At 42.6% G+C, this 22,580-nt stretch overlaps 1 protein-coding gene across 5 annotated transcripts; it reads right to left on the bottom strand.

Moving 5' to 3' along the window:
* Positions 1-7,899: 7,899 nt before the first annotated feature.
* Positions 7,900-22,580, bottom strand: CASP3 (caspase 3). 5 transcript variants are annotated; one of them, XM_075149259.1, is made up of 8 exons: positions 22,472-22,580; positions 17,894-18,043; positions 15,499-15,591; positions 13,079-13,203; positions 12,442-12,570; positions 10,314-10,489; positions 9,681-9,798; positions 7,900-9,323 (listed from the first exon to the last, which is right to left on the bottom strand). In XM_075149259.1, the coding sequence occupies exons 3-8, from the start codon at positions 15,570-15,572 to the stop codon at positions 9,097-9,099; spliced, it is 849 nt and encodes a 282-aa protein (XP_075005360.1). In that variant the 5' UTR covers positions 15,573-15,591; positions 17,894-18,043; positions 22,472-22,580; the 3' UTR covers positions 7,900-9,096. The 5 variants fall into 5 exon arrangements, with proteins under 5 accessions (XP_075005360.1, XP_075005361.1, XP_075005362.1 ...); XM_075149260.1 differs by lacking the exon at positions 22,472-22,580 and adding an exon at positions 21,720-22,108; XM_075149261.1 differs by lacking the exon at positions 17,894-18,043 and having other exon boundaries at positions 22,472-22,557.

The following is a 22,580-nucleotide window of genomic DNA, read 5'->3' as shown; positions in this document are numbered from 1 at the left end:
ACCCCACAGTGGTTGATACCGCTGCCTCTTACACTGCCCAGCACCATCTCCTTGCCTCCTTTTCCTGCCCCGCTGGACCTGCCTGCTGTCTCCTTCCCTGTCCTTCACTTGTGAAGTCTTTGAGGTTGTAAAGTTTGGGGCTTTTCAGGAGGCGGTAGCTTTCCTCCACTCTCCAGGGCAGCACAGGTCTGGCAGCAACTCCTGCCCAAACACGCGGCTGATACAATCTGCCGTTCCCGGGGACATTTTGTGCCCATCTCCAGTGCTGCTGCAGGTCTCAGCTAGAGCAGATGCCCCGACCTGCTGGGTCACCCACCTCTTGCACTTCTTCTCCACCTCCTTTGCCCTCTCTTTCTCCCAAGGTCCATCACATGCTGCCATCTGAACACAAATTAGCACCGATGGTTTACCTGGAGGTTTTTACTTCTGCTATTTTGGGCATTCCCCTGGTTTTAGGGTTTTGCTGGTTTAGCCTTTTTCCTTGCAGGACGGTTTTGTGTGGTAGCTCTAAGTCCACCCCATGCCTGAACCACGATCAGTCGCAGTGACTGTCGTCCCTCCTCCTTAAATTTCTCTGCTCCCTGGCCCGTTCCCCCTTGTCCCTCACCCCCAGCTTTGTAAGCCAGGCTGCTTCCTCCTTCCCCCCCTCCCTGGGACCATTTTCTGAGCATTTTTTTTAGCCACTTCCCTTTTTCAGGCTTGCCGTGCAGCCGTAAATGACTGAGGCTACAGCATCCCAGGCACACCCTGGAGTAACCCTCCGCTTCCAACCGCCTGCCGCAGCACATTTTAATCTCATCAACAACTGCACCAACTATTTATAATCAGCTCTCTGATTACATTCCTAAGGTCAACGTCCAACTTAAAAGACTCAGAGTAGCTGATATACTGCTGCAAAGCCTCCTCTCCCCCAGAGGTTTCCAGAGCTGCTGGGCGGTATTTAAAAGCTGTAGTCGGAGGTGCCACCTCCCTCTGGGGTCTCACATCTCACCTTGCTGCTGCCCCTCTCGCTTCCCTGGCCCCCCCGCTGCCTCCCACAGAGGTACCTTTGGGGAAAGCTGAGGCCCAGCAGGCCAAGCCCCCCTGCAAGGTCTCCCCAGCTCACCCAGCCTGCATCCAGCCCCGAAGGGATGCAGCCCTCGCAGCACCCAGCTGGGGACCGGCGGCACAGATGACGATGCTCGCCGGGCTCCTGTCCCTCCCTGCCGCTCGGGGTTTCAGCAGTAGGTGGGTGTTGTCCCTGCCGTCATCACAGACCCAGGTCACTTTGGGTGGCTAAGCCACGTGTCTTTTTCTAACCGTTTTCAGCATGACCCCAAACCTCACTGTTTTTCCATAAGGTTTGCAACCGAGGTCATCAGAGATGTCTCAGTCATGGCGAGGAACAATTACATGCTGGCTGCAGAAAAGATGGTCATCGTCCCCTTGGCCACCCGCATCCACCCTCCTCCTTGCCACCCCTGCAGCCAGCACAGCTGAGCTGTGCCGGTGGCTCACCCTAAACCTGCATAAAAGAAGCCCAGCATAACAAAAGTAAGCCAGTGCCACCTTTTGGGCTTGCCTACAGAAACCCAGAGTCCTGCAGGCCACCGAGCCCTGCGCAGCGCTGGCCCTTAGAGCTGGTCTACAGTGGGACCAGGAAGCCCCACTAGAGCAGGGTGCCAACCAGGGGGGCTTATACATCACGTACAGCCCCCAGGAGGATTGCAAACATAAAATATGGGGACTAGGGAAAGGGGGGGAAGAGTCTGGTTTTCATTTCACCCCTAGATGCTTTCACTCAATAGCACTTCAGCAATGGCAGAGGTGGTACCGGCTCCCGGTGTGCTGCTGGAGACTTGGTAAAGCTGGTTCCTTCCTTTGCTGCTTCTCCCATCTTCCATACATCTCAGGAGACATTTTTATTATAATACTGTCATGTAATCTTGTATAGACCCTGTCCCAGGCAAGAAAAGGTTAACCAAGAATTATGGACTTTTGGGTGAACCTATGCATTAAATGTCAGGCCTGAAGGGCGGAGAGACCACAGCTCACTTTGGGTTATTTATTGCCATTCTGAGGTCCTAGTATTAACAACAGGCAGGCTGAACGGAGAGGGCCCCACACATGGGGTTACCAGTCTTACTGGCAGTCTGGCCAACCGGACGGGGAGAACCCATGTGGGGTGAGGAAACCATGGTCATCCAAGTGCACGTCCTGGCTCAGGACCTCCTGCAGCAGCAGCAGCATCCCCATCAGCTGAAGGTCAGCCCTCACCCAGAAAGCTCATAGCCTCAGCCAAGGGAAAGTGGGGGACCTAAGCAGGGGGAACCAGCTGAGGACAAGGAGGCAAAGAAGGGTGAAGGGGCTCTGTGGAGAACCGCTCTACCCAGAGAAGGTTACATCTGCCTTTAACCGGCCTTTTTGCATTGCATCATGCAGGAGAGGTATGGGCTGTGCGTTTGAGGAAGCTGCTTTTAGCTGAATGGGGTAAAAGGGAACCCAAAATGTTCTGGTTTTAGTACAAGAAGTAGATAGGGAGAGAAAGAGGAAACTCTTGTGTCTGTTAAGAAGGATCCTACAAAAAGAAATCCCTCTGCAAGTTAGCTGTCAAAGTTTAGTATTAATTATGGTTTTGTACAGACAAGTGTAAATTGCACAGAGCTGGTTGTTTCCGCTGCTCTCTTTATAGGTCTTGTGGTTACATAAATAGAACTAATATTTTCTCAATGGCCGTGGCACCCTTCATCCATAGGTACATCTTTGCATCAGATGATACTCTCAAACCGCTCAGATAATATTACTACAGTTTTATGCATATGCATGAAAACCTGTTATCTGGTCCTGCTTTAGAGGTAGTGAGATGGCTTTGCATAACCCCTTTCTGTATACAATTTGAAGCCAGGAGGACCTATTAGATCATCTAGGCTGGTCTTCTACACACCCCACGCTATTGCATTTCACTAGGTAAGTCCCTATGAAGCTCACCATGTTCAGCTAGGTGGAAACATTCAGGTCTTGTGCGCAGCAGGCAGAGGCAGAGCACCATCGCTGGTCCCTGCCATTGGGGGCAGCTGTGGTGAGCTATTGAATCTGATGCCAAATCTTGCCTGCAAACACTAAACAAAAACACTTTTGGAAAATGACTGCTGTGCACCTTGTTTTCTTTCTAGGTGCTTTAATTATGCGTCTGCCTTCATGACAGAACATCTTGGTCTCTAGCAAGAAAAAAACATTATGTTTCATTTGGTTGGAAAAGTCAGGTCTTAATTTTTTGTTTTGTGATTATCCAGGAAAATCCCAACTTCAAAATTCGATTTTTAAGACATAAAAATAAAATTTAAGAGCTTACAAGGCAAGTTGTTCTGTTTCCAATAATCGCCTTTCATGATGCAGGCAAAGCAAGCTATTGCACCACCCTTCTGCTTAAAGACCATCACCACAGGTATGGCAGAAGCTTTTTGGGGGATGCTGTGCGGTTTTTTTATTAAATGTTACAGGACTGTCAGTGGTACGGCAGGGATCTGCAGGGGGAGATGCTCCATAGTTGGAAGTGTTCTCTGGGTAGGTCTAGGACAGTAGAGACAACCCTTTTTGCCTCAAAATGAGCTGATTCTGTTTTACTCTGATATGCAATGAGAAAGACGGGGAGGTTTTCTTGGGAAGCAGCACTGCAATGTTCTCACGTACTTTGGGATGCAAGTCCCAGGATGTCATAAGTACTGAAGCTGACAGACAGCAAACAACCACCGAGAGGTGTGAAAGGGTTGCTTCATTCAGGAGGCTTTTGGTTTTGGTTTTAAATTCCTCATCGATGTGAGTTTTGGAGATGATTATGCTATCTGCAGTGACACCCTGTGGTGATGAAGCAGTAGTTTATCTCTGACCCTGTTATCTCAAAAAACCAGAGAATTCTGCTGTGACTGTCCTGCTGCCTGTAGTCATTAGCAGTAGTTGAAAGGTAGTTTTTCCTGGTCATGGAGAAGCATTCCTTATAGGATATGAGGAGACAAGTCTTCTGCTGTTACTGTTATAATTTAGCCATTAATATTCCTACTGTTAATATTTCTAAAAGTGATTTCATATGCATACTGCTTGGCTTTAGCAGAAAATAAATAATGTGAGATTACAGTTAAAAATATAAATTGCATGTGAATGATAATAATTTAGTTTAAAATGTCAGGAGAAACCATATATACTTCCAAGAGGAATGCATTAATTATAAAAAAGGACCTAGTAACTTGTTAACCACTGTATATTTTGAGTAAGTTGCACAGGTTTCTTCTGTTATGGAGCAGAGTACCAAAAGTGTGGATTCTATTCTCAAGGACAGACTGTTTCCATGGGACTTACCAGGACTTGCCTTTTTTTCCTTTAACAAAAGCAGATTTGGAATCTGCACTCTGAGAGGCTGTTGTGGGAAGAGGGCAGACTGACTGCACTGAACGTAAGGATCTGCTTAGCCAGAAGGGAGCGCTTGACCTGGTATAAACCAGGCAGCGTGAATTGCCTCCCCGGTTTCAGCCTGGGTCTTTATTTGCTTCATCCTTCCATTGCCTAGCATCAAACACATTTTTAAAAAAAAAAAAACTTTTTTTTTTTCTCCAGTTTTGCTAGAAAAGCAAACATTAGTAAAAATGATTCGGTGTCTCATATGCCGCCTTTGTTAATTTCATCATTGATTTATGAAAGAGTTTGTGATTCTGATGGCTTGTCAAATCAGCAAAACAACTAAGGTCAGGCTTTTAAAAAGCCTTTTTGACACAATTTAGCTGATGATCCAGTTAGTCGTGCGAATACCTGTATCTTTAGGTGAAAACTTGGGTGCTTTCCAGCTCAGCTTGGAAACCGCAGCTACACTTGGCGTGAAGCCTTCCCCAGGGAAGCGAAGAACTGTTTACGCCAGTATAGTCGAGACACCTCCGTGCAAGTGTTTTCACCCAGCCTTTCACCACTGGACTCTGTGAAGGTGTCCATATTTAAATCACTTATTTCCTTCCCACTCTGGAAAAAGAAACAGTTGTCTCCCTCACATTTTGGAAGTTTGTTGGATAGTATGTCTTCCCAAATTGTTTTTTCAAAAGACATGCGTTAGCAAAAACACGCATCAGCCTGTATCCGACAGCCCAAGAGAGGTAAGGTTGCTGCAGCTCCATGTCCCCAGGTCCAACCAGTAGCAAGGCTGATGTATTCCCAGTAGGCACACGCAGACAGAGCAGACGTATACACCACATATGTATACATACATGTGGCCACGTGTGTAATCACGCACACTGGTAACACAGACAGACTCAAGAGCACTCACATGAACAGAGAGCATCAATGGCCTCATCCTGCTCCCCTCTCTGGCTGAGCAGGATGGAGGTCCACTGGTGGGAACATACATGTATATAGACATTCAGCCTGTCCCGTAGCTGACCCTGGATCCCAGTCTTCCCGGTTGCTGGCACCTGGACATACAAGCCCTCGAGGCCACAGCCCCACTCCAGTTGCTGGTACAAACTCTCTCACTCATTAGACACATGCACGCAGGGAGCTGGTCAGGACTCTCCTGGTCGCCCCCACACCCAGCTCCTCCCATGGCCTTGCCTGTAGACATACCACCACCACCAGCCCTGAGGCCACATCACCTTCTCGGCCGGCGAGATCCTCGCTGGTGCTCACACACACACACTTGCACACCCACACCTGCTCCAGACGCTGGGACTGGCACTTGATGTGACCCAAGGTGCTACTTGGCACGTAAATCAACTCACTCCAGTCACTGCACCACAGACACACAAGTGCTCTGACCTGTGGTCTGACTCCAGTTGGTGGCACTCAGTCCCCCATGCACACCCACAAAACAGAGCCCCCCACTGAAGAATAGTTGAAAGAGAGTTTAGTAAGAAGTCAGGACAGACTGCGCTGGTCAGGCTCAGGGCATGGCCGGATGGGCATAACAACCAGCCAACTATTTACATGTGACCAGCCATTTTTAGCTCCTTACACCTCTATTTTCCCCACAGTTGTTCCTCCACAAATCACCTAAATCCATCCCTTTCCCTGCCTTTGGTTCCTTCCCTAAACATCCCATAATAAATCCCGTGCAACCTCAAAATGCTCTTCCCCTGCATCCCATGATGTGTCCCACAATTACATGAAAGGTGGTCCTGCATTGACTCACTTCGATGGGTTTCACACCATCCTGGGTCCTGGGGCTGAGGCTCCCCTGGGACAGCCCTGGGAAGAGCCGACAGGGTGTCCCCACCTCCAAGTCCTTAATTTGGGTTCCTGCCTGTCCCTGTGCTCCTGCACACCTCTGGGTTTGTGGAGATGGGTCATTGATGGGCTGATGGCTCCCGTGATGGGCCTGGGAGTAGCCCTTCAGGGCAGGCTATTATTTGGGCTTCCCCTCCTGCCCTTGTCTTTCTATGCTCCTTTGTAGGTGTGCAGACGACCTTTTATCACATAACCCAACAATAAGAAGGTAGTTCAATTGCTCCTTTACCTTTACAATTGCTCCTATTGTAAAACTGACATGGGCTTTCTGCCCGGTTTTTAGCATAAATCACCTGTTCCTTTCTCCTTTAGCTTCACTCAAACTAAGGCATCTTTCTCATTACATCGTGCAACCACTCCTTTCACTTTGCTTCCACTCCTCTACCTTAATCTTCCAATTTTCTGTGATTTATCCAGCCAAAACCTACAGCAATGATTAACAATATATAGAGAGACAATTGTGCCTCTATACTATGGTCTTCATCTCTCTCTGTGTGGTCCTTACACACTGAGCATCACCTACAGACAACCATTTAAGTTGTCCTATTTTCCTCAAGTCTGTCCTAAATGCTTACTCTATTACAACCTTCCATCCCACTGCCTCTTCCCCAAATTCAACCTTCCAACTAGATCGCATTTTCCCAATTACCATGAGCTTAGCTCACCAGCTCTAGGCAGACCTCCTTGCTGAACTGAGTGAGCGTTCAAGGACATTCTCGCCTCCCCCTCTCCAACCGGCCCCGTCTCTACCCGCGAGTCCCACCGACTGGCACACCAGCACACCCAGGAGCCTTCCTGGCACTCTGAAGGAATTTACTGACTTGGAGTAAAATGCAGCTCTTGTCCTAAGAGGAAAGGACTGATGGGAGTATTACCTCTTTCCCTAAGCTCTACCTCTACGTCTTCCTAAATGACTTGTTACTCATTGTAGCTTAGCTTTGATTTTGTTCTGCTCTATTTTAAAGACTATTGGAAAAGTTGTAGAATGATTTTTTCTTTAAAGGACCAAGAAGGATCAAGACCAGAACCTATTAAATTTACAGGAAAAGCAAACTCCGTGACAGGACTTTTTTACAGCAAAATAACTAAGAATTCAAGGAACATTCCTATTCCCAATTACTTTGAAGTGGATTAACAGAAATCCTGTCAGTCATTTACAACACATAACTGTGCAGCTGCTTGTTGTCATTCACAGCCTATATGAAGAAACCTACATATAGGTTCTGTAAATGTTTTTTTTAGGTATGTTTAACAGGGGCCTATTTAGTTTTTCTACAGAAGCACGGGTAATAAATCTGCCTGGAACTGAAGTTTCAATCAGTTAAAATAGACTAACTCTCTCTCACAAAACATTTCTACAAGAGATAGACAAGATTCCTCCTATTCAGCAGGCAGCATCAGAGAACTCAACTGCAATGTTTCAAATTGCCTCCTCTGCATAACTTTTGAACCTGCATTTCCCATGTCTCAATCACTACTCTTATTACCTGGCTATATGGTATACAATACTTTAAAGCAGCTGCTTTCAACTTCAGGTGCTAAGGCAGATGGGAAGAAAAGGGAAAGTAGTAGTTTGAGAAAAAGGGACATAATTAAATTTCAAATTAATTTGCAAAAGCTATCAGATCCTAAACAAATAATACACATAGAAAAGCATGATACAATTTAGGAAACATGTTTAATTTAAGTTAAAAAAACCCCAAATGCCTCTAGAAGTGAACATCAATTTGCTAACATTGTTTATGCTATACAATTTAAAGAGTTTTAAGTCTTGTTTTGCAATCACCCTATAGTCATTTACTATTCTGTCTTCCTCTAATCTTAAAAAGACAGCCACAAGCTGAAACATCAACAAAGATGTTTTACAATTTTGTAAAAGCCTGTTCCACAAAATTTAGAGTCCAGAGATATGATTTACTATTTGTTAACATATTTTAGCTAAAGTCTTGTAATTAACTCAAAATGATATTAGAGTTAAGAAGTGAAATTTCTCCAATACCACAAATCTAGGTTTCCACACAGATTAAATGTGGTACGCACATAGCACAAAGCAAACCCACTCTAATTTATGGCCAGAAAGAGGAAAACAGACTATTCAGTATGTGGACTTTCTTTTGCACTGATTCTTATAGCCCAAAATATGCCCCAATGTCAGCTTAGGGAGCTGCAGAAAAAGAAATTTTGGAAGACTGGTCCTTTAGTCACTCAGCTTCAAAGTCAGCTACCCATGTTGATATAATTGCTTTACCTAATACGCCTAATAACAAAAAGTTATAAAATGATCAGGAAAAAATTGACTGTATTTTAAATACGCTTCCTAATTGTACGTAAAAAATGAAATGGCTGTTTTCCACAGTTATAAAAACAGTCTAGGTTAGCTTATAACCTAAAGTTTAAGATCTCGAGGTAAGAAGAAATGTATGATGACACTACTAGCACATTACCATCATTAGTAAGCATATCACATTCTGAATCTTCTTCCTATTGGCAAAGACATGAAACCAAACTCTTTACAAGAACTATTTCTTTTCTCTGCCCCTTCAGCAAAGTGAAATGTAGCCCCAAATAGATCTGATAAGTGATCTGACCTTTCTTCAGTCTCCTCTTCCTAATTTTTCAGGATACTCAGAGCACTACTTTCAAATTTGCCTGTACTTCAGCTACTCAAGTTTGCACTTCTAACACAGCCATGCTATGTTTTACTTCTAATAATGGACATATCTAACTTTGAGACACTTCATTATGCCACACACAGTAGTGAACAGTAATTCAGATTTAGAAGTGGTATTCCATACTAACATTGCATATAAATTACAGATAAAAACAGGAACTGAAAAATTACAAGGTGAAATTCTTTTAGCAAGGGAAGTAAAATTCTTTGGTGAGCATAGAGACAATGCACGGAATCTGTTTCTTTGCATTAAAATCCTGTCGAGTTGAGCAGGACTCATACTCTGCCACTCTGCGATTTACACGAGTTAAAATCTGCATGAGTTCAAGTTTCCTTGCATGTTCCTTCAGCATTTTACACAGTGACTGAATAAACCAGGAGCCTTCAGCTGAATTCCTCCAGGAGTAATAGCCTATGGAAGAGACAGATGTCAAATTGATCAGATATAGGAGCCTCTAAATTATTTGCACAACTCAGATTAACTGAATTTATAGCAGATGAACATTTAAGGGTTTGCTAGTGAGAAAGATGTATATTCAGGGTTTGGGTTTTTTTTTGTAGGAATTGAGAATAGCAGCTATCTCAAAAAGAAATCAAATCAGGAGAGAAAAAACAATTAAGGGAAGAAAATTCGTATTTCCATGAAAGAGAACACATGAAGTAGTCACCCACTGACCAGATAGAACTGCAAATTGTCATTTACAGTATCAATACAAGCTGATATATAGATCCAATTTCAGGAAGAAAAATTTCTTTGCCAGTCTCTCACCTGGAGCTGTAGAATATGCATACAGGAAGTCTGCTTCGACAGGTATTTTTTGACACATTGTTTCTTCTGATCCACTGTCTGCCTCAATACCGGAATCTAATTCTGTCCCTCTACAAGCCTACTTGGTGGAAAGAAGAATGGAAAATAAAATAAAAAAATAAACGAGAAATAAAGGCAGTGATCATGATCAGAATACTGATTTTTCTTCCCGTTTTAAAGACAGTACTATCCCAATTAAAAAACTGCAAAAATAACAAGAATTTATATGTCACATTTCCATTAGACAGACTCAGAAGTAACTAGCATTTATTTAAATCAACTACACAGTTTCGTTAAGATAGATATTAATTCAAAAGTGCATTTAGAAACTCACTAAAATATTGGCTAGTGTTCAGAAAGATTTTACTTAATCCATAGAATTAAGGTAACGCCATCTCAGCTATTACAAATACTGCCTACCTAATAGGGCAGACTGTGCCACTTTTAGACCTGAAGAGAATCTTACTCTGAAAGTAATTCCATTTAAATCAATTTTAGACATAATTAACTTTTTTTTGCACTAATATTAATGGGAAATGCTATTTTTTTTAAGTATCCAGCTGATTTGATGATCATTGTTCAGCTATACATCACCTGAATGAAAAAGAGCTTGGGTTTTCCTGCTAAACTTCTGCACCTGTCACCTCTGAAAAGGCTTGTTAGTGCTTTCAGTTCAAGAGGGCCATCTGTACCATAGATGAATCCGTCATCACCATGGCTTAGCAACACGCAAACAAAACTGCTTCGCTTGCTGTGATCTTCTTCAGAAACTTGAAAGAAAAAAGAGAATTATCTTAACTTCTTGCATTCCCTAAAAGCTTTGAACATTTGATGCTTCCTATGTGAAGTCTTTAAGAACTAATTCCCATGTTTAAAAAGCTCCAACCAGTTTTCACTTCTGAACAAAAGGAGCCAGCCTACTTTACTTCAGGAGGTCGGACACAGAAAACCCCAAATGGAAGGCCAACCCTACTCATTCTAAGACACGGCCACAGAACTAGGCCAGGAACACCGTGAGGAGACAAAGAGGGTATTCCCACAGTGTCTCAAAGTCTGAATGGTACACCTCGCTCATGCAGTAATGGTCAAGAGTTTCGTGATCTGGGATTGGACTGACGGGAAGTTCCGAGTTTTGGGAAAGGATGGGGAAGTCTTACCTCTTTCCAATCAGAGATGCTTCAACTACTTGCATTACACGGGAACTGAATGCAGTATGAAAGCTGTTGCTGCTGCACAGACCTAGGTACTAGCACTACCCCCCTCTCTCACTTTTGCTCTATAGCAAGGGCTAGAAAGGTTTTTCAAACCTCTGAATTTTGTACTTAAAGACATTTAAGCTTTATATAAAGTGTTTGTAGATTTATATTTTTTTTCCATCTTGTGGTATGCAAAGAGCATAGAACAGATATTCTCTGATGTCTTTTGTTGCCTGACATTGTGGGCATTGTACTTGAGGACCAAGATGATTCTTTAAAATATATGAAAAGATACAAAAATGGTTTAAAAGAAAGGATCCAAAAGGAATTCTGAGTGTGAAACTCAAGAAGATGCAACAGTTTGTAGATGAAAAGTGCAACAGTCACAAAAGCTGAAGTCTTCTGTTTAGAGCTTACCAAAACACTGAATTTCTATTCTGGAAAAACTCAACTACTTAGATTTTTCTCAGGTGATGCACATTCAGGCATTTCTACAACCTATGAACAAGCACTGCATCTAGAAGAGTTAGGAAAGGCTGTTTTTTGGGACTCTCTAGTTAGACTGCAGTCTGTGGTTTACATTGTCTATTTGGAGGCCTTATATCACAGGTAAGACAGAGGCCTTTACACTTTCAGCTACTGTCAACATACAAGCTGCAACTATACTAATAAATTAACCATGCCTGGGAGCATTCTCTGGCATAAACATTAATTGGCACTAAAGAAGCTACATCTATGTTAGCAAACACTTACATTTAAAAAAGAAAAACCAAACAGGACTGCTGCCGGCTAACTGGCTGTTGGGAATAATCCCTGGAACACTTTTACTGGTGCACTGTGATCTGGAACAGTCTGGGAGAGTGCTAGTAGACATGAGCCACAGTCATGCCAGAGAACCCTCCAAGAGTGCACTAGAATAGACTGTGTTCCAGGCTACAGATACCTCCAGGCACCATTTAATTTACTGGACTAAATACAGCCAAGTCCAAACAACACAGGACTAACACAGACAGCAGGATAAAGCTCTCACTTGACGGAAGGGTGTTTTGTTTCACAAGTCAAACAAAACATGAGTTGTTTCTCTAAAAGAGTAATTCAGTCCACACACTTGCAGTTCTGGTCCCTTGATCAGAACCCCCCCTGGATCAGAACACCTCCTGGGCCACACCACTAAGTAAATAGCACAGAACCCCTCTACACAAATAAGCAGGTTTCTTTCCAACTCACAGAGCTTCAGTGATCCCAGGGTCAGAATATAAATCAGTCTGCATTTAAGTTTCAGCCTTTTTTCCAGCCTTCTTTAGAAGATGAGAAAGGATACGGAGACAACAGTCACGGCACAAAAAATGGAGAGACAGCAAAGATGAATAAACATGGAAACCATGATGTACATGTCATCCTTAGCAATAAACCAGTAGGTGTGAAATATCATCTACAAGAACCAGGGAAGAAGAGATGTGGGGGCTAGAGACGTATTTGGAAACAGTGGTTGATTTAATACACATGCTGAACATGTTATTACTTACCATTTTTCAATAGTTTAAAAATGTCCCCGCATGAAAGATCATTGTTGATCTTTATTTTATATCCCAACTTCATAAAAACTTCTCTGACACTTGCAGCATCCGCATCTGTACCCGATCGGGGTAACATCCCTATACATAAGAGAAATGTATTATTTTTTATATGATATAGATGGCATGGTCTGATTGAGCCAAAGTCTTTTCTCACTTATGCCTGTATCCATCTGGAATATTATTCCATTATTCCAGATCCACTCTAGCAGAAAAAACATTGCACTGTTATACATGCACACCATCTCCCTCTCTCTGTACCTAAATTGTAGATTTAGCTACTCCTTATTTTTATATCTACTTATTTATATAAAGACATAAAAAAGGATTTCATTTGCAGAACAGAAATCACGACTGAAAGGCAAGACGGACGTGTACTGCCTATCAATTTTTCTCCCCATTACTGCTATACCCTAACGTGTTCCCTCTATGCATATTTGGAAGAATGTACTGAAATGAATCACACCCATTCAAACCACTTAATTTTAGATTGCAATCAAAATTGGTCTGCATATTTAATTTTGAAGAATAAGACATGCCACTAATTTATCTAAATTAAGGAGAAAACTTAAAAATTTGAAAGTGGTACCAGTCTGTCTGTGGAAGTTCTTATTGTTTATTATTACACATTCCCCCATCTCTGGATAATCCATTTTGTAACTGTAGTCTGGCAGAATTCCAGAGTCCATAGACTTGCTAGCAGGTAGGTTCTTTCTGTATAGAAATCAGACAAGCTTTAGGTCAATTTCTGATCTCTCTTCTTTAGTTTCAAAATAATAATAGAGTAAGGTTATTTTAGCAAAACCAATGAAAATGGTAAGGTTTGCCACTTGGTTCCCTAGAAGTTCCCTCAACGAGTTTGCCGATGATACCAAGCTGAGTGGTGTGGTTGATACTCTAGAGGGAAGGAATGCCACCCAGAGGGACCTGGACAGGCTAGAGATGTGGGCCTGTGCGAACCTCATGAAATTCAACAAGGCCAAGTGCAGGGTCCTGCACCAGGGTCGGGTCAACCCCTGGTATCAATACGGGCTGAGGGATGAAGGGATGAAGCCCTGCCAAGAAGGACTTGGGGGTACTGGTGGATGAAAAGCTGGACATGAGCCAACAATGTGTGCTCGCAGCCCAGAAAGCCGACCGTATCCTGGGCTGCATCAAAAAAACCGTGGCCAGCAGGTCGAGGGAGGTGATTCTGCCCCTCTACTCTGCTCTGGTGAGACTCCACCTGGAGTACTGCGTCCACCTCTGGGGTCCCCAGCATAAGACAGACATGGACCTGCTCGAGCAGGTCCAGAGGCAGGCCACGAAGATGATCAGGGGGCTGGAGCACTTCCCCTATGAGGGTAGGCTGAGAGAGTTGGAATTGTTTAGCCTAGAAAAGCGAAGGCTCCCAGGAGACCTTATAGCGGCCTTCTAGTACTTAAAGAGGGCCTACAGAGAAGATGGAGAGGGACTCTATCAGGGAGTGTAGTGATAGGACAACGGGTAACGGTTTTGAACTGAAAGAGGGTAGATTTAGATTAGATATTAGGAAGAAATCCTTTACTGTGAGGGTGGTGAGACACTGGAACAGGTTGCCCAGAGAAGTTGTGGATGCCCCACCCTGGAAGTGTTCAAGGCCAGGCTGGACAAGGCTTTGAGCAACCTGGTCTAGCGGAAGGTGTCCCTGCCCATGGCAGGAGGGTTGGAACTAGATGATCTTTAAGGTCCTTTCCAACCCAAACCATCCTATGATTTTAAGTTATGTCTGTGAAATCAGTTGGTAGATCTGACCTAAGACTAGTGAAGACTGTACTTCCCCAGAGGTTAGAATAAATAAAACTGCTTTGTATAGTTATGCTCCCAAATAAAACTTTTGTTTCAAGTGCAGTAAAATGTGCACATACACAAATAATTTAAAAAAAAGTGAAGAGTCATTTGTATTTGTAGTAATCTTATGTGCAACCTGTAACAAGCTTAAAATTTAAAGAATCAAGGAAGAACTGTGTCTAAAATGATAATGCCTCTGCATAGGAGAATACGAAAATTAGTTTAAGGAAACCAATTATTACATCAAAAAGAAATCAGTCGGGTTTTTTTACTATCATCTTTTGAAAGCTATGTACCTGGAGGCAAGATGAGCTCTGAGATTGTAAATCTATTCTGAATTCTAACCAAACGCCATATGACCATTGAATTTTCACAACTAAACATTCAAAACCTAGAAAATGACCAAGACTCTATATGCAGCTGTAATTCTGCCTTAATAAGCACACCAACTACACCCCCACTCATGACTCTGCAACGGCTGTCAATTTTACTCAGTCCACATATGCTGAAGTCAGCATGGATTTTCTCATTTAAGCACATGGGTAAGCGGTTACAAGATTGGGGCTCGCTATCATATTGTGTTCTACAAATAAAAAGTCTGTAATGCTCTTAAATCTAATTTTCATTGAAATACTAAAAAGAATGACTTCAGAAACAAATTAAGTTCCCAGAGAGAGGGTAATCTGATGATAGTGCTACACCAGCGTAACAACTAGCTGTCACCAAGAAGAACGGGCCTGCGTTTCCTCCCTTCCACCCCTGTAAGTTCCCCTCACACTTGTGCTTCTGCACATGTAACTCTACAGCAGGTCAGCTCAAGCAGCTGAACTGGCTGCCACAGGTTCAGGTGAGCTCTAGAAGCAGTTCAAGGAAAGGGATGAACATTTAGCCCAGGGTGAGGCAGAGAATTCTCTTTTCAAGATCAGCTAACCACGTGATAATACTGTTAAGCCAAGTCTAACTGCACCTCAAGTATTTTGCATTTTAGTTCCTTGTACATACATATGGCCTGTTTTGTCAGAGACTGCATCTTTTCAAAGTCAGTACAACAACTCTAATAGTTGTTTATGATTATTATAATTTACCATAATTGAAACTTTTCCTTTTAGCATTATTTCTCCTATGGCTCTTGCCTTCTGTTACAGCACAAGATTCCTCAAGACTTAAATTGAAGACTTAAACCAAAAGTACCTCACTTACCCTTTGGAACCAGGAATAGATTTTGCATCTGTCAGATCTTCCCTCGAATGTGGTCCATCTCCTATGTCTGCCATTATGGCTCTCAGTTATCAGCTTGAAAACATAAGGAAATAGAAATATATGACAGTTAATTTTCATATGAAATAATATCTTCAGATTGCTTAATTTGTTAGGTTTCCTTAAAGGCTTACACAATCAGAGAGCAATTTTTTAGAATTATAGAGAAAACAGGAATGTTAAAAGGGGATATTCACCCAGAGTAACTTTAGTCTAGGAATATTAGTATTGGTAGGCAAAAATTAGCATTTCTGAGTAATCCCTACATATCTTATATTTGAAAGAAGAACATGAAATATTTTTCTAAATTATTGCGTTCTAAAACAACTCTGGGGAAAATAATCTGCAGATCCCTGTGACCAAATGATTGAAAATGCCTACAAAAAGCAGGATAAGAGACAAACAAATAAAAAACAATCTTTAAAATATTGTAATGTCCCTACATGCATTAGTAGCATTTTAGTGTTATGAATATTGTGTCATATATGGATTCTTCCATCTCAGTAAGACAGAAACTGAGATCCAAAACCAAGCAATACAAGTTATTGGATGTATGCAAAGACTAACATAGGAGATTAGATTCTGGGTCATAGTATTTTGAAAAATAAATAATTTATCTGCATTCCGTTTCCAGTGAAACATCACTGCATCCAACCCTAATTGGTGTATGTGAAGGCAACTGCAATATAAATAACATAAAACCACAACAATATAACTTTAAATAGTTGATGAAATGAACTGTATGCTGTGGGCTGCTATTTACTTTTGATTAGAACACAGGACAAGAAATGATAAATGATACCAAGCCAGAAATCAATTTAAAAGCAATAAATCTCCTTCCCAATTACTTATGGAACACATTACTACAAGTTACCTTTAACTCAGGATTCAGAAAAGGATCATTAAGCATCATAGAGTTAAATCGCCAGATAGGACAAAATATTAAATGCTTAGAAGTGAAATAAATGCTTAGACCTCAAGAAACAAACAAGGCACTACAAGGCAAGAATTTTAAAGAAACTTACTTAGCAGGAATATTTATGGTAAATAGGCATGTATAAATAACCAGACCAAGCAGTAAGATTTGCTGAAGATTCTTTTTTAAGGCTTAGGTTCTTTGGTGGCAAACTATATTTGCCACCTCACACCATCAAATTATTATTATTGTAAGTCTCTTAACTTCATGTCTGTACTCTAGCTAGTACACCATGAATATCCATATTCTGTGGCAACAATTACTGATGCATCAGAAGCACTAATCTGGGGATGGGGAAGTCCAATGTGTACCTCAAGGGGATTTGATTTTGTGTGAGAATAGCCAATGAATTAAATTGTATGATGTTAATTGCTATATAATACTGTACATCATCATTTCTGTGGTGGCTATATGCCATATCAATGCATAAGATTGCATTGAAGAATGACCTTTGAAACCGAACAAAGTGCAGCAATGATAGAACCGGATAAGCGCGGCGATAGTGGAACCAGAACTGGCCTCAGTATGCAACGATCCAACACCACACACCACCTCTCCTGCCCTGAAAGACTGCTATGACAGATGGAGCCCAAAGTCATGGACTAAATGAACTCAACAGGTATTTTATAGGAATGGCCCACAGACTAAGGGAATGATATCTGTGTGTATATAACAAAAGACAGGAGAAGTGGTGGTGATTAATTGGAATATATTGAAAAGTGTGGGACCTGGGCATGATGTAGATGGTATGGAATAAGGTGTGGATATTGTTCTGGTTTCAGCTGGGATAGAGTTAATTTTCTTCCTAGAAGCTGGTATAGTGCTGTGTTTTGGATTTAGTATGAGAAGAATGTTGATAACACACTGATGTTTTAGTTGTTGCTAAGTAGGGCCTACATAGTCAAGGATTTTTCAGCTTCGCATGCCCTGCCAGCAACAAGCTGGGAGGGGACACAGCCAGGACAGCTGAACCAAACTGACCAAAGGGATATTCCATACCATATGACGTCATGGTCAGTACATAAACGGGGGGGGGGAGTGGGCTGTGGGGGAGGACCACTGCTTGGGAACTGGCTGGGCATCGCTTGGTGGGTGGTGAGCAATAGCATTGTGTATCACTTATTTTGTATATTCTTTTATCACTATTAATATTATTATTATTATTTTCCCTTTCTTTTCTGTCCTATTAAACTGTCTTTACCTCAACCCACGAATTTTACTTTTTTTTCCCGATTCTCTCCCCCATCCCACTGTGGGGCGGGGCGGAGAGTGAGCGAACGGCTGTGTGATGTTTAGCTGCTTGATGGGTTAAACCACAACAACTTCCTTCTTTCCTTGTTTCTTAAAAAGACATTTACTTACATTTTTAGTGACTTCAAAAGATCTTCAAGGTTACTCTGAATACTATTTCTTTGTATCTTGGAGCACTGATGTAATTAAGAAATCTTGCTCACAAAATTATTCCAGACTTGAGAACTGTATCATGTAAATTAGCAGCACACAGGAAACTTCCTGAAAACCAAATTACAAAAGTATCAAATAAGCTTGGTATTTTAGAAATAAAATTTCTAAAATACATTATTGCTTTATATTTTATAAATTTACTTTAAAGACAGTATCATGGGGCAGGAACTACATCTACGAAGCTGAACTTGCCTGCCTAGCACCATGATCTGGATTCATTCATCCTAACTTCAAAGTCTAATTCCTTAAAAGTTCCCTATGTGAAAAAAACTACAAAGGATAATTCAAGCACCTAAGACCTGTGGCACGACAATGAACCAACCCTGTGCCTTATCATTGGGCAGGGAGCATTTGCATTGACAACAAAGTCTAGTCTAGAGTGACAATTAGTGTGTCCACCCAGCTGTAACTGAAAAGCTGGGCTTCTGATCCCTAGGAATTGGAAAGAATGGCTTTCGTTGACAAGAACACTAGAAGTTCCCCTGCTCCAGCAGAGCCAGCTTCCAGGAGTTTCTATGTCTCTTTCAACCCTGTCCCTATCACAATCATCCTTGGTTGGTTCCCAGCTTTCCTGAGCTCTCAGCCTGACATTTTTGAACAAAAGTTTATGCTGTAGGAAAACGTCCAACCAGACTGACCCACAATTCTGATGCAACTCATGCTGTTCCTTCTTCTGGAGAAGTGCTATGTGCAGAAGCACAACCCAAACCCTTCACTGTGGCTGGGATTAATAGGAGAGACAGGGAAATGGTTAACTTTCTTCCTTGTTTGTTCTTTGTCTGCCAACAGTAATGAAGAACCACACCATATAAAAAAGCACAGTATCACGTACCAATGCCATTATCAAAACTAGCCAGAAGGTGTACTGAGAGCAGTGCAGCCATATCAGCATGGAATTCAACTTCTGCTAAAAGCCCAGGTGTTTATCCCAGCTGTCTGGCACTGTGAAGATCTGCAGTGCCAGTGCTGCAAGTACCTGAACCAGCTAGTGTAAACTAGTAAATATGTGCCTACATGAGCTGTGGTCACCTCCTGACTATCATATGAGCCAGCCTGGGCTACCACTAACTACTTAGAGAAAGACTCAGCTAAAGTATAGGGAAAGCTAACGACTCTCTGGCCAACAGATGAAACCTTGGAATCATTAGCGAGGGTAAGTGGATCATTAGGCTGCCTTGGGTTCACATCAGGTGTGCTCCAGCCAAACTGCTGCATCCCATTAGGGACTGGTTTTAGTAAGCTGGGAATAACACCAGCGAACAGCAGCAGACTTAAGTAGGCAAACTGGAGACCTAGCAGACTGGGACCACTGAATGCTTCTATAACACAAATGTTAAAGCATGCTGCAAATGATAAGATAGATCTTCAACATTTAAGTGACCTTAAATTAAGACTTATCTCCTTGACCCTTTTGCAACCTTAAAACTTTAAAACTGCTGTCCTTGATCCAATGCCAAAAAAACAATGAAATTCGAAGAAGTGGCTAGCAAAACCTACAATTACAATGAACTAAAAGTACTTTGTTTCTGAAAAATTTAAAACACATTTTGAAATACCATATCATAAAAATACTTCTTACTAAAGCCTTTGCAAGCCTAGCTCACAGCCTACAGTTTCCATTGTTTAACAAAGTGTTAGAGCTTACTGCATTCTACTGCATCACGAGCTTGGCTAAGAGTCTTTACAGAAGCTAAAGAGATAGTGAAGAAAAACTGGATACGTTAGGTATTTAAAATATGCATGCTTTATCTTCAGAATAGAATCTGTAACTCACCTCTAATATCCATCAATTTCTGAGCACCTTAGTGCACCAAGTCACCTGCACTTCCTTAAAGAACAAAGGACATGAACAAAGATATATCTGTTTTGTTGCTAGGCACTCAAATGCACGTTTTAATCAGCAGTATGTTTTCTGCTCTAAAGCACTAGTCAGGGTAACAGCAACGCTCTCTGGAGGACAGTGCTGATTCTAACAGACTACTAAGAATTGCCTCATCTTGTTTAGGTAACGCAATGATGTCATGTTCTGTCAAGCAGAATACACATTTCCCTGTAGAGGATGATCTCATGCTGTTAGGAATAGGGGAAGAAAATCAGGACAATGCATTAAGAATTTTATTAAAAATTGTTATTCTGCTCCTTGATATTCTTTTCTCTGAAAGCTTAGGTAAGTAGAGCTTTCAACTGTAAGGAAACTTAAAAAACAAGTAGCTGAAATGAGCAACACCGTTTTTCTAATCTAGCAGAATATGTTCTGTAGGTTTGAGGAAGCTTATTTTACAATATTTTATTTGAAAAAAAAAAGTTTTTAAAAAACCCTATGAGACAGAGATAGCGGATATAAAGATGATGCTACAATGATTTTTACAAGTACTAAGTAAAAAACAAAGTGGTTCAAAAAGGTCCAAAACTATGCTCAGCAAACTATCAAAAATGACCAAAGTCTCTCTGCATAGCAATAAAAGCAAAAATATTTTTTGCCTTATATAAATGCAATTGTTCCAATGCTTTTCTTTTGATAGGAAAATGATAAAGAAAACAATGCTTTTACTCCATTCCAGCCTGGATTTACTTATTCTACCTGGATCTAATGAAAATACATTCACATCATCATATACCACCGCTGCCATAAAAGTCATCAAGTTTCTTTTTAAAGCAATATTTACGTGAATTGTGAACCACACAAGACAAATTAATGATATAGCGATAAAAATAACACCAAAGCTTCTCGGACAGGGAAGGAAGCAAATAACTGAATTGTCTCTAGTTACCAACTGTATCTTGAAATATGCAAACCACAGGAGACAAGACAACACATGTTCAGTATGTGTCAGCTGCTACAAAGCAATGATTGTAGCAGTATTAAAATACATGTCCAAAACAGGAAGCAGTATCATAAAACATTAAAGATTAGAAAAGGGCAGTTTTCCACCACACATGACTGCAAGAGAAAATGTCAAGCGTTCAAAGAAGGTATTTTATGTACATAAATATATAAATGGCACGTTGTGATACTAATGCAGACATGCAAATTAAGAATTTTCCATTCTACAACGTATAATGATAACTGATAATTATCTAATTAATAACGGAAGGAAAATATAGAAGCTGACTGTATGAAAAAACTAAAAACATTCGAAATATACCATTACGTTTTCTATGTGGCATTATCCCACTATTAAATACTACTACCACTGAAGGAAGTGTGCCAATACTGTGACAGCCTTTCACATTACTTCTGGTCTGGATGCGGTTGTTGGAAAGCACTGACACTGGGCCAGCACTCTGATCTTCCAAAAGCAAACAGACTTGTAGTTAGTCAGCATTAATCTGCAAAATCAGCAAGACCTGAATTTATTCTGAGAGTAGATGGGACCCTTCCTTATTCCTTCATCTATACCTATTAACCACATCACCACTGCAATAAATATTAAGGAGCCTGACAATGCTATTAAGGGCAAGGTGTGTTGTTTTCAAATCGACCAACTGACAAGAACCAGATAATTACAGAAGAGAATTACCGGTTGGAAGGTGAAAGACTAGATTGCCAGCACTATCCTTCAACCTAGCAGGGAACAGACTGACAACACCTTGGAGAGGGCCTTCTACATGCTATAAGAAGTTAGTCACAGTGCCTGTGAGGGCCTCAAGTATGCTTTCCCTGCACCGGCAGGATCAGTACAACAGAGGCAAGCGGCCGTACCACCGCCCCTGTGACCCTCACCTTAGGATCAGGCCTCTCGGCTGCCGCCCGCTCACTCTTTGTTAGCAAGCGGGTCGCTGCAGAGCCATCTTCCAGCTGAGGTTTAACCCGCTGTATCCAAAGCTTTGTTTTGGTAGATCCAAATGCAGTTCCAGGCCCTATGTTTCCAGTTAGTCTATCGGAGGGACACCGGAAAGCAGTTTAAAATGAAAGCACTTTTTTCCTTTTTTTTTTTTTTCTTTCCCTTTTTCTTTTGTTTAGTCAGCTTCTCCACAAAACAGGCTTAAATTAGCAAACAGCCAGCCTTTAAGCTTCTGAATAACTAAGATAACAGCTAAGCCGCCGCGCTCTCCCTCCGGGGAGGGCGAAGCGGCGAGCGCCGGGACGGCGCCGCTGGCGGTCTGCTCCCGCCGCGCCCGAGAGGGCAAGGCGCTGCGGCGGGCGGATGGGGGGACATCCGCCCCCGACAACCACCCGCCCTGCAGTCGCCGCGGTGGCAGGAGCCCCGCGAGCAGCCAGGAGAGCGCAAAGGCGGCGCTCAGAGACGGTCCCGCCCCGGGCAAGCCACGGCTCCCGTCCCATCCGGGTGCGGGGAGGCTCCCGCTCCTTCCAGCCGGCTCCCTGCGGGAGAGGCGCGGGCGGCCGCCCGCTCAGGACCGAGGCCCCGGGGAGCCCGAGAGCCACAGCCAGCCCCGGGCAGGCGCCAGCCAGCCTTACCCCAGCCCCCCACCGCTTTGTTCGGCCCAGCCGCCGCGCCCGCAGCCGCCACCCACCGGCTGTGCCGCCTGCCCGCTCCACCGGCGCCGCGCTCCGACCTGCCTCCCCCGGGGCTCGGCGCGGCACAGAGGGACGGCCGCCGGTGGACGCGATGACCCCGCGGCC

Source organism: Calonectris borealis, chromosome 4 (assembly GCF_964195595.1).
Source record: "Calonectris borealis chromosome 4, bCalBor7.hap1.2, whole genome shotgun sequence".
NCBI classification, from domain to species: domain Eukaryota; kingdom Metazoa; phylum Chordata; class Aves; order Procellariiformes; family Procellariidae; genus Calonectris; species Calonectris borealis.
The sequence above is the reverse complement of the archived record's forward strand: the minus strand, read 5'-3'. Positions and strand labels throughout refer to the sequence as shown.

Coding starts and splice junctions, on each gene's coding strand:
- CASP3 (XM_075149259.1), bottom strand. CDS start 15,572: ATGGCAGACATAGGAGATGGACCACATTCGAGGGAAGATCTGACAGAT. Junction 13,204..15,498: donor TCTATTCCTGGTTCCAAAGG/GTAAGTGAGGTA, acceptor ATTTCTATACAG/AAAGAACCTACCTGCTAGCA. Junction 10,490..12,441: donor TTTTAAACTATTGAAAAATG/GTAAGTAATAAC, acceptor TTTTCTTTCAAG/TTTCTGAAGAAGATCACAGC.